At 47.2% G+C, this 12,087-nt stretch overlaps 2 protein-coding genes across 2 annotated transcripts; both read right to left on the reverse strand.

Annotated features, from left to right (window-relative positions):
- Positions 1-962: 962 nt before the first annotated feature.
- On the reverse strand, positions 963-1,916 carry LOC140247413 (olfactory receptor 51E2-like). The gene has a single exon (XM_072327085.1). The coding sequence runs from the start codon at positions 1,914-1,916 to the stop codon at positions 963-965; it is 954 nt and encodes a 317-aa protein (XP_072183186.1).
- Positions 1,917-5,892: 3,976 nt separating this feature from the next.
- On the reverse strand, positions 5,893-6,867 carry LOC140247412 (olfactory receptor 51G2-like). The gene has a single exon (XM_072327084.1). It carries the CDS (start codon positions 6,865-6,867, stop codon positions 5,893-5,895), a length of 975 nt encoding a protein of 324 aa, XP_072183185.1.
- Positions 6,868-12,087: the final 5,220 nt, after the last annotated feature.

Here is a 12,087-nt window from a genome sequence, read left to right on the forward strand (position 1 = left end):
AGCCAGTCAGAACAAATGCACTTCAAACCACAAAATCATTTGTGTCATCTTTCACATCTTCATTGGCCCCAAGACTCGAAAGCTTCCATCACATTAAAAGGGTTTTATAGCTTCTCACTGATAGAAGAGTGTGAGAGGAAAGGCTATGAGGTATTCTGATTTAATGCAGAATATCTTGGAATTATGAGAACAATCTCAAAGGTGGAAATCTTCAGCTCCTTTGGAAATCCACATGCATGTGAAGTCAAAGGTATAAGACACCTTCCACTGGAAAATAACGATTCCTTAAGCTGGGGAATATCCCCCACATTTACAACTTCATAATTTTTCTACTGAGTGACCACTTTTCTAGAATATAATTAGTAGTGAAAATTATTTTCACAACCATGATCTGTGAGGGGTCAGAGTTGTGTTAACTGGACACCCAATAGATCAGAACGAGACTACAGAGGTGGGGCACTTTTAAAGTGCGTTTCTGCACCTTTACTGTCACCTGTAATTATTTTACTTAGAAATAAATTTTAGCCAAAAACTTTGTTAAAATGTTTCTTGACAGTGAGCACATCACAGGCACAAACCATGAATTATCTAAATAATTCAGAAACCGCTGTGGCATTCACTCAGATGTGCAAATGCTAGAGAGGAGATGGGAACAAACAAAGAAGAGCAGCATCAAGACATTGTTAGTTTGCTGAGACATTTTTCCTTCCCATATCTGCTGAATCAGGGTTGGACTTGTATCATCATAGTAGATTCAGTCCAAGTCTGGTGGACTAAGCACTCTTGGAAGGAGTTTACAGCTTACATTACAGTTTACATTTCCTTTTTACCCTGTGATAGCACCTTAGAGTTTCCTATCATGTGCTGAGTGCTGCACAGAGGACAGCCCCAGCTCCAAGCACTCTGAGTGTAAAACAAGTAGAGACATTAAGAGGAAACAGGACACAACATCCAAACACAAGTCACTGGGCAGTTCTGTTGTTGTTTATGTGAATGAAATTCAGGATCCTCCTCTGTATCTGTTTAGTCCTCACCCCATAGATGATGGGGTTGAGCACAGCTGGCACAAGGATGTAGATATTCCCCATGATGATATGGACCAGCGGGGCCAGGTCCTTCCCAAAGCGGTGCACCACGGACAGCCCAATCAGTGGCACATAGAAGGCCAAGACCACACAGATGTGGGCAATGCAGGTGCTGAACACCTTGAGCCTCTCCTTCCACGATGCCAGCCGCAAGACAGCCTTGAGGATCAGGAGGTAGGAGATGCAGATGAGGAGGGCGTCCAGCCCCATGACCAGCAGGATGGCGGTGAGGCCATACACCACACTAGGGGTGGTGTTGGCACAGGCCAGGTTCATCACATCCTGGTGCAGGCAGAAGGAGTGTGACAGCACCCGTGAGCTGCAGAAAGGAAGGGGCAGGAGGAGCAAAGGCAAGGGCAGGAAGAAGAGAACTCCCCTGACCATGGCTGCCAGCCCTATTTTTGCTGTCGTGGCATTCGTGAGGATGGCAGCATGTCTCAGTGGGTGGCAGATGGCCACATAGCGGTCCACAGCCATGGCCAGGAGGATGGTGGACTCGATGGCCGAGAGCGTGTGTATGAAGAACATCTGGACAAGGCAGGCGCCGAAGCTGATCTCCCTGGTGTTGAACCAGTAGAAGGAGAGGACACGTGGCACTGTGGAGGTGGACAAGGCCAGGTCGATGGCAGCCAACATGCAGAGGAAGAAATACATGGGAACGTGCAGGCTGGGCTCCGTCTTGACGATGAACAGCACCGCGCAGTTGCCTGCTACAGCCATGATGTACATGGAGCACAAAGGGATCGCTATCCAGAAATGGGCAGCCTCCAGCCCTGGGATACTGGCTAAGATGAAGGACGGGCTGAGGTCAGAGCTGTTGGGGAAGGGCATGGCATGCAGCGTGAAGAGTGGTCATGCTATGCTGTGGCACATCCTCCCCTGCAAGGGCAAATTCAAATAAAGAAAACAGATTTTTATTGCTCCTGCACAACCCCAGTTCTGCTTGAGCTTTTCCCACAGGCCCTATACTGCCCTGTCAGAAACATATGCTTTAAGCTGCCCTTCTGTTCACATGGATCAGATTTTCAAAAATCCTGGGATTTAAAGGTGTTGGGATGAAGCACCAATTGCTGAAACAACAGCAGGGTCACCACCACAGAGCTGTACGTCTCCAGCTGTCTGGGGCAATCTGGGAGGGCTTGAACGGAGATGCAGACCCTTCCTGACTCCCATAGCAGGGCTGTCCACAGCATTGCTGAGCTTTCTGACAACAAATTCCACACCCCACCCATGTAAAACAGGGATGGTGCATGTTTTTGCTGTAGGTTATTAGTTCAAATTATTCTAAAAGTAGCATTTGGTTGCAAAAAAACTTGCTTTTACTGCACATCTGTGGTGAAGCACTTGTCCTAAAATAGCAATCATAGCTTATTTCCCTTATAACCCTGATGGGAGGTTATTCCATCCTGACAATATGACAAATAAAACTCACATGCTAGCTTTTTATACACAATTCATAAACACGGTAGGCAGACTGTTGGTATCAAGTTGTTTGAAAGTTATTCTAGCAAAGAAGTTTGCAGAAAACCACTTACACAGAGATGCAAATGGAATGCACAAAATGCTTCTGCCAGTGTCTGAGTCAACTTACCTGCCGCCCACTGAAGTGCAAGGACAGTATGATCCTCACTGCTAAAAATCTGCCATCCTATTCATTTCTTTTGAGAAAATGCCACTGGGAGAGACACAATAAGTCAGTGCTCCCTGGACACTTCAGTTGATTTTTAGTCGTTCAGTGCTGAGGAATGCACCAATGCTTTCAGAAGTGGCTAAAGACTTTGGACTGCTAGTGTGATGAACGCTGTCCATAGAAGGACCTTGCTTTATGCAGAGCAGAGAGCTGGGTCCGTACCTATTATAAAAGACCAGGGAGTGCAGATTTGCTTTTCCTGGCTGATTCTTGCAGCAGCAAGCCCCAGTGGCTGCAATTGGCAAGAGGTGAGCACATGCAGACAGTGAAGCCATCCCCACCAGAGGACCACTAACAGCAACCACTGTGTCTGATCTCAGAAAATACTCATAAAGATTGACCAGGTTTGTCCCATGGAGTGAACTTCCCGGGATAAAGCAGGTGGTGGAACAGCCATCACCACTGAGCAGTGCTCTCTGCTTCTCCCATCCCATGTGGCTGTGAGAGGGAATGTGTTCCATTTCCTGGAGCTGTTCACAGTGTCTCCCAAGGGTTTTGAAGTCTGGATGTACAGATTTCAAAACCTGGGTACTGATATTTTCATAGTGTTCGCTGCTGTCTTTTCCTGTTACTGGAACTGATCAGAATTTTTTATCTGAACTTTTTTTTTTTTTCTTTTCCTTTAAATTCTGGAAATCCACACTGACTGTATGTTCTCCCATCCCTTTCCACTCCTTCTCCCTTTCCATCCCGCTCTCCTGTTCCTCCTCCATCTCCTCTCCTTTCCTCACTAAGCCATGCCTGTGATGTGTCTCACACTTCTCTCTTGATTCATAGGAAATAAATCCATCAGTAAGTACTGTACGTGATCCCGTGGTACAAAGTGCAGAGCTCAGAGCATCACAGGATAGAAATTAGCAGGTTTAAGTGGCTTGCCTATCTTTTTTTCACTCACACAGATGTCAAACCACAATTAACTTTCCCATTCCCAGAAGCAGACACTAAGATCTGTGACTGTGTGTTCCTAATGGACAGTACCTTACACAGCTTCTCAGATCCTGAACGGCTGCCCGGTGCCCTCCAGATGCTCCATTTGGGAAGGAAGCGTGGAGGCAAATGAAGCTCTGCTGAACTGGGTGACAAAGGTGCATCAAATGCACTGCATCCTCACTGCAGCATGGTTTCCAGCTGCACTAATACATACCCTGAGCATTTCCTCTGTCTCACCACCACCATCCAAATGCATGTGCCCTTGCTGGAGCAAAGGCTCCTCTGGCTTCTGTTGCTTCAGAGAACAGCCTGCAAGTTTTCAGTCAGAGAACTGTGCTGTGTGAGGATCCTGCACGCTGAGCATCTCCAAGCAAAGCTCTTTTTTAGACTTCCATGCCAAAAGATTTACTTGTTCTCCTACTCCTCTGATAGCAGCTGGCTACCAGCACCCGGCTGGACCGTAGGCATTCTGAGCAAAGAGCTCCCACCAGGTGCTACTCAATGCGAGCAGGAGCTGCCGTGCCTACTGGTTGGACAGAAGCTCTTGTGGTGTTCTGCTGAACAGTATTTCACCCTCTGTCAGCGCCCATAGGGACACTCAGCAAAATAACTAGGCCAACACAATGCAAACAGTACCCGGAGAGTCCTGCCCTTGGGAATCTTCCCTTCTCCCTTTCCATTTTCTTATGGAGAAGTATTCTCATTATTCTTCTCTGCCCTTGTTAGAAGTGCAGATACAAATACACCAAAAAAGAAAAAGACACCAATACTGGGTTAGTCTGAAGCTTAGCAACAGCCTAGTTCTGGTATGCAATGCTGACCCAGTACTCTGCTACTTCACCCTCATGAAGTAAATGGTGACCATTCCTTCTTTGCATGAAGGCTCAGTCTGCTCCAAATGTGGCTTAAAACCAATACAAATACATCACACAGGAGGTATGAAACATTTGGGGCAGTTTAATTCTGTCTGTGGGACGAAGCAAGCCAAGAGGGTGGTGAAACCCTTCTGCTTGCCTGGCTGAGATCCATCTTGGTGAAGAGCAAGAAGATGCTTGGAGACACTGTCACCTCAGTATGTGACCTGACCCTGGAGATCTCCATTTCCCATCCCTCTGAGGGGGCTTCTGGTGTCTGTTGGATCCTAGCTGGAAGGATGTACTACAGTACATGGCCTGTAATGTCAGGAAGATTAACCACTCCTGATTTAGCTTTAAAACTAAATCTCTTCAGTAAGAGAGATATCCACACCCGACCCCCCAGCACCATCCTGACGCATATCTAAACTCATACAGTGCTGTACCCACATACAGCCAAGCCTGAAGACCTTAAACAACTCCAACCTATTATCACTACATTAGATAAACAGAAAAAAAGAGGCTTTGTCTTCTTTTTTTTTTTTTTTTCTTTTTTTTCCTTTTCAATGATATGTGTATTTTATTTGAATATATGGTAGATACACTTTACGTTCAATGCAAAAAAAACCAATGGCTGGAACATTAGGCTTGGTAGGATAGTAAGGCTCAGTGAAAGCAAGAGGAGGCACAGAAGCAGCACTGTAAATGTGTATGGCAGTTTAGAAATACAGATGAAGGTTAAGGCTGGGCCATTTGTTAGGCAAACCGAGTGTTGTAGGTTCACTTGAAATGATGTGGTCTCCCAAAAACGTTCTGTGCTCAACCTCTGGAAGTGATCTCCATCTTATGGGATGTTTCCAGTTGAACAAAATTACTCACACTGATATGGAAAGTGAATTCAGACTCTTTTGGCCTCTGTCCTGTCCTGCAGAGTTTGTGGTCTTGGTTAGTTATGTGGCAACATGCAATGCAGGAGCCCAGGTAAAGCCTATTTATTATCTGGGTGCTGGATGCCTTAAAATATATTGCACAGGTTCCTTGCTCCACTCCACTGTGTAACTCAAAAGGAGAAGCTCATTTTCCTGTAATTGCTCCCCCATCTACAAGTGCAGCTTCCACACCTGGGGTGTGCAGGCTGTTGGAAAGGGCCAAGCATCATGCTGGGATGAAACATGAAAGATCACAGCTCTGGGTTGAGGGATAACGTCTGAACAGATGTGCAGTTCCTTTGCCTGGCAGTGACACCCATGGGTGCAGCACTAAGAAACCAGTCTGCCAGTTCTGACCAAGGAAAAAGTCCACCAGCATTTTCTGGCAGAGCTGGTGGAAGAGCCTACCACTCCGATTCACACTTCCTCCTCAGTGCCCTGATCAAAGCCTCGCGGATGTGGCTGGATTTTATGCTGTAGATAATGGGGTTGAGAGCAGGGGGGATTATAAGGTAGGTGTAGGCCACCAAAGTGCTAACCAGAGGAGGAAAGCTCTTTCCAAAACGATGAATCATGGACAGTCCAATCATTGGGATGAAGAATATCAGGACAGCACAGATGTGGGAGACGCATGTATTCAAAGCCTTGAGACACTCCTCTTTAGTTGCAAGGCTGATAACAGTTTTAATGATCAGGATGTAGGACAGCACAATGCAGATAAAGTCCATCCCTACTGTTGATAACAAAGCAATCATACCATAGAAGACATTGACTTTTATATCTGCACATGCTAGGTTCATGATATCAGGATGGAAGCAAAAGGAATGAGAAAGCTCAGTCTTCCCACAGTAGGTTAACCTCTTGAGCAAGAAGGGTATTGGAAGAAGGGAGACTGTACATCTCAGTATGATTGTCAGACCTATCTTTGTGACAGTTGTCTTGGTCAGTATGGATGGGTATCTCAGTGGGTGGGAGATGGCAATGAAGCGATCGAATGCCATTGCCAGGAGCACAGAGGATTCAATGAAGGACAGTATGTGGATGAAATACATCTGAGTGAGACAAGCATCAAAACCAATCCTTCGGATATTAAACCAAAAAATGCCCAGAGTAGTAGGCAGTGTACATAAAACCAGGCCAAGGTCAGTGACTGATAACATGGAGAGAAAGTAGTACATGGGTTCATGAAGACTTTGGGTCTTCTTTATGATGAATAGGATCATGCAGTTTCCCAAGAGAGCAATAAGGTAGAGTACACAAAAAGGGATGGAGATCCAGTGATGAAAGGCTTCCAGGCCTGGGATGCCCATCATGAGGAAAGCTGAAGGCTGATAGAAGGAGCCATTGAATTCCCGCGTGGTATGTGAGTCATGCTCCATTCCAGCTCAGATCTCACATGACCTCTACCTAAAACAAATCAACAACAGAAACTCCGCATAGTTGGACTCTCCACTGCATAGAGAACTGGGTAATGACGAGCCCCACATTCTTCCACCTCCCCACTACTTGAATGCCTCTGTGTTGCTTAGGACGCTGCTATGTTTACCTTAGTATTGCAAATAACTACACTCTCAGCTGACCATTAAACTATAACATAAAAATAAATAAATAAATAAATAAAATAAAATAAAATAAAATAAAATAAAATAAAATAAAATAAAGTAAAATAAAGTAAAATAAAAAAATCCACTTGTTTCTTAAAAATGAAAAAAAATACACATTTTTACTGAATATTAAAGTTACAGCATTCCTGGTGAGTGAAACTACCTTTTTTTTTGTCCACAAATTCCACAGGCTGAGCTGCCCTTTTGAGCAAATGCATTTTTCACAGTCATCCCAACCAAGACTAAGCTGCTATGAAACTGACTTCTGTTTGGTGCTAACTGGAGACGGAAGGACCCGAGGATGGGAAAAATTGCACCCTGATGTCTCAGTGAAGACATCAACATTGGAAACAGATGAGAAACACTAAGAGAGGTTTGGTTGGTTGGACGCGACTGCTCTGAAGGACAATAGATAAGCACCACATTTTTGTTTAATCCATCAGTGACCCAGATGAAGGGATAGACTCCCCCGTCAGCAGGTTTGCTGATGGTACAAAGCTGGGAGGTTTGGCTGGCACACATGAAGGCTGTGATGTCATTCAACAAGACCTGGACAGTCCGGAGAGCAGGGCAGGGAGGGACCTGATGAGGTTTGACATGAGCAAGTGTAGAGTCCTGCTCCTGGGGGGGAACAACCACAGCATCAGTGCAGGTCAGTGCTGAGCTGATGGAGAGGAGCTCTATGGAGAAGGACCTGGGGGTCCTGGTGGAGAACAGGTAACCATGAGCCAGCAGTGTGCCCTGGTGGCCAAGAAGGCAGATGGGATTCTGGGGTGCATTGCAGAGTGTGGCCAGCAGGGTGAGGGAAGGGATCCTGCCCCTCTGCTCTGCCCCAGTGATGTCGCACCTGGAATACTATATCCAGTTCTGAGCTCTCCGGCTCCAAAAAGACAGGGATCATCTAGCGGAGAGTACAGTGGGAAGCCACAGAGATGATACAGGGCCTGGAGCATCTCCCATAGGAGGAAAGGCTGAGAGACTTGGGTCTGTTCAGCCTGGGGAAAAGACTGAGAGGGGATCTGGTCAGTGCTTACAAATATCTGAAGGGAGGTAGGAGGCAAATGGATGAGGCCAGGCTCTTCTTGGTGTGTAGCAATAGGACAAGGAGTGATGGCCTAAAACTGGGACATATGAAGTTCTGTACTAACATCTGGAAGAACTTCGCAGTAAAGGTGACAGAGCACTGGCACAGGTTGCCCAGAGAGTGGTAGAATCTCTTCTATGGAGATATTCCAGACCTGTGGGACATTTTGTAGGGAACTGCTTTAGCAATGGGGTTGGACTCAGCACTATCTATACTGCATGAGAGACAGTACACTCGAAGATGCTGGAGAAGGTAATGGTGCTCCTGAATGACATAATCACAGAACCACAGAATTGCTCAGATTGGAAAAGACCTTCAAGATCATCCAGCCCAGCCACAACCCAACCATCCTACCTACCCTAACTAACAGCCCTCTGCTAAATCATGGCCCCGAGCACCACATCCAAATGGTTTTTAAACACATCAGGGATGGTGACTCAACCACCTCCCTGGGCAGCCCATTGCATTGCTTAACAACCCTTCCTGTAAAGAAGTTTGTCCTGATATCCAACCTCAACCTCCCATCGTGAACTTGAGGCCATTTCCCCTCATCCTGTCACAGTGAGAAGAGACCAGCCCTGCTCTGCTGCAGTCACCTTTCAGGTACTGGAAGAGAGCAATCATGTCTCCCCTCAGCCTCCTCTTCCCCAGACTAAGCAGCCCCATTTCCTTCAGTCTCTCCTCATAGGTCGTATTCTCCAAGCCCTTCACAAGCCTTGTTGCCCTTCTTTGGACCTGCTCCTGCTCTGAGCTCTCTCTGTGCCTTCTGTGACTGAAAGATTCTTGGTGTGGATGAGGAAAAACAGTGGCGGGGGAAAACAAGAGCTAATTCATGACAATAAGTATTTGTGGCTACAGTCCTGATATACTTTCTCTAGGGTACAAAGCAAGCAGGTCAAAAAGTACCTGAATTATGAGCAAGAGGTTTTCCTGCAACACAGTCCATTTTTGAATAAACACACGCATCCTCCATGATGTATCTATTAATGTTCCTAATATGATTTAGCTCCATTAAACTCTCAGCTTGCTTGCAACTGTGGCAATGAAACCCAAAGCTTAGCGAGGATAAACATCTTCCTGCTCTGGGGCCAAGGTGACATGTAACCAATGGGAAGTGAGGAAGAGCCCCAGGGTCATTTCCTTTCCCCCAAGGAGCCCAACGTTGTTTTCCATGACTTGCCTTGGCCAGAAGGCAGCCCCGTGTTCAGCTGCCAAGGGGAGGAAGAAAGCAGAGCCACACACGGCAGGGGGTTGGAGAGAGATCATCCTTAAAGCCTCTTCCAGCCTACACCGCTCTGTGATTCGGGAGGAGCCTGGCAGTGTAAGGGGCAGCTTTGGTCCTGTCCAGCAAAGGGCAGCTGGTGCTTTCCCTGTGACATGGATAGTGGCTGATGCTGGGAAAGGAAGAAGTGTGGAGGGACCTCAGGTCCCAGCTGGAAGCCTGGTGCTCCCTAAGGCGAGAGCTGTCCCTTTCTGCTGATGCCACAGTGTTTGATATGTGAGAATTAATCTGCCTCCATCCAGACTCACCTGGAGAATGGGGGAAAAGAAGCAGCTGTGTGCAGGTGTTGATGCCTGACTGCCCGTGTCCCTTCCAGCATCAGACATCCAGGACTCAGAGACATCGGGGTTCAACTGCTCTCCAGAAATATGGAGGTGGATAAAACAAAAGGCTGCTATTATCTACTGGGAAAGGACAGGGCATGAACTAACTGTGGTTTGTCAGGGGTTCTCCTTCATAAAAGCCTTTGTGCAAAACCGGCTTTGTCATCAGACAGTGGAAACTCCTGCCATGCTGCACAAAGAAATGGGCTTTCCTGGCTCTGCTGAGCTGTTCTGATTTATGGTGTGCTCCTATGGGTTATGGAGAGGGATCTCCTTCCAGGACATTTTTTTCCCTCCATGTTTTATGTGTGTATGTGTGTGTACAAAAGTAACATAAATAAGTATACATAAATGTGCAAAATGCCTAGATAATATATATAATAAGCACACATCAATGTTTTTGTGCATTCATATATAATACTTAAATTATTATAGTTACGTGTGCTTGTACATATGCTACATAACACAGAGGTATGCATCCATGTCCCAGCTGACAATCCTGGGACAGCACTTACACCTCACACCACAGCCCTGATGAGGAAATCAACACCCACTTACAGGGCACGAATTGAAAGAGCAGCCCCTGAGCAGTGCTCCTGGCCAGCCCATAAGGACGTGGTACTGCAATAGAGGGCTGTGCTCCTGCTCAGCACCCTGGGGTGGAGGGTAGGGGCTGGTGGGCATGCAGATGCCTCATGGAAGGCACACACCAGCTGTGCTGCTCTCCCCCTCTCTGCATCCCTCACAGGCCACCCCATTACTTGTCTCTGACCTCAGTTTTTGCCAGTAGCTTCAGCAGAGTGCTGGTGCTTTAGGGGCACCTCAATACAGGCAAGCACAGGGGCTGGGGAAGGGTGAGACCAACACATCTGTGCTGTTTTTTTTCCCCGAGAGGAGACTTTGTTATTTCCACAACTGCATCCAACTCAAGCATCCAAGTGGGGGCTCAGCCCCTCTGTGGAGTGCTCCAGATTAACAAAGGGGACACAGCACCCATAAAGCCCAAGTCCTGCTGTCTTTCAAGGCAAGAACAGGAGTGTGCCATTCCCACCACCCCAGCCAGGCCACAGACAGTGGGAGCACAGCACGGCTCATGCACAAAGCCCACAGCACAGCAGCACTGCAGCACTGCTGGCCCCGCACCCACCCATCCCACCCAGCGCTGCCAGCCCCGAGCAGCCCTCACATCCCCAGCAGCACTGGGAAGTGCAACCCCATCCACCCCAGTGTGCACCCAAAATGCAACGCTGGGATGAGCAGGAGCACAACGTGTGCCTGGTGGAGAGGTGACTCATTGCTCAGGTACTCACCAGGCGCTGTGCTGAGGGCCTGGGTTCCTTATGAGCCTGGGTTCCTTATGAGCTTGGGTTCCTTATGAGCCTGGATGAGGAGGGGAACAGCCCAGGTCGCGGCGTGGGGAGGGCAGGGTTTATAAGGCGCCCTGAGGACTGGCCTGTCCTGGCCTTGCAGCCAATCAATCGGAGCTGCTGGAGCCCAGCTCCCCGTGCGTAAACAGCGCGAGGCTGACGAGTGAAAATACTGTGTGAAGTAAATGATCTTTCCCATTTATGATGCTCTCCCAGCAGGCACGTTTTTTTTTCTTTCCTGATGGTTTGTTGGGCGACGTGTTTATAGCTCCCTGTGATGGATGCCTGGCAATGCTGCTGCACACTGGCAATACTCACCATTTTTATTGTGAGAATGGATCCGTAATGCAAATAATAATAAATTTTGCAAGAAGCGTGCTTGCAGCATCTCTCCAGGGGAATAACAGAGGTGAAATGGTGCTGGCTGTCCTCCTTCCATAACCAGCGAGACATGAAATGTTTAATTAAAATCATAATGTGTTGCACAATAAAAGCAAACTCAATATCACAAAGCTAAACACAGACAGATTAGCAGATATCCTCTCCGATGTCGCAGCAGCCTGTTATATCTAAACGTCTCATGGTAATAAATTTATCTTTATCACCTCAGCTGTAAGGTGGAAATCACTCTTAACCCCTATTTCTGTGCCTGCCAGACCAAGGCCTGTCAGAGCTAATCTAATAGTCCTCCCTCCTGGGCTGCCCCAGAGCTGCATGGCAGTGGGTTGGAAGCATGGAATAGATCCCAAAGAAGTGGGATTATTACACAACGGCTCTTCAACCCTCATAAGTGACAACAAAGCAATACAGGATATATAGATATATAGATATATAGATATATATATACAATACTCTGAGAGAGTGGTGAGGTGCTGGAACAGCTGCCCAGAGAGGCTGTGGATGCCCCGTCCATCCCTGGAGGTGTTCAAGGCCAGGTTG

Source organism: Excalfactoria chinensis, chromosome 1 (assembly GCF_039878825.1).
Source record: "Excalfactoria chinensis isolate bCotChi1 chromosome 1, bCotChi1.hap2, whole genome shotgun sequence".
Lineage (NCBI taxonomy): Eukaryota > Metazoa > Chordata > Aves > Galliformes > Phasianidae > Excalfactoria > Excalfactoria chinensis.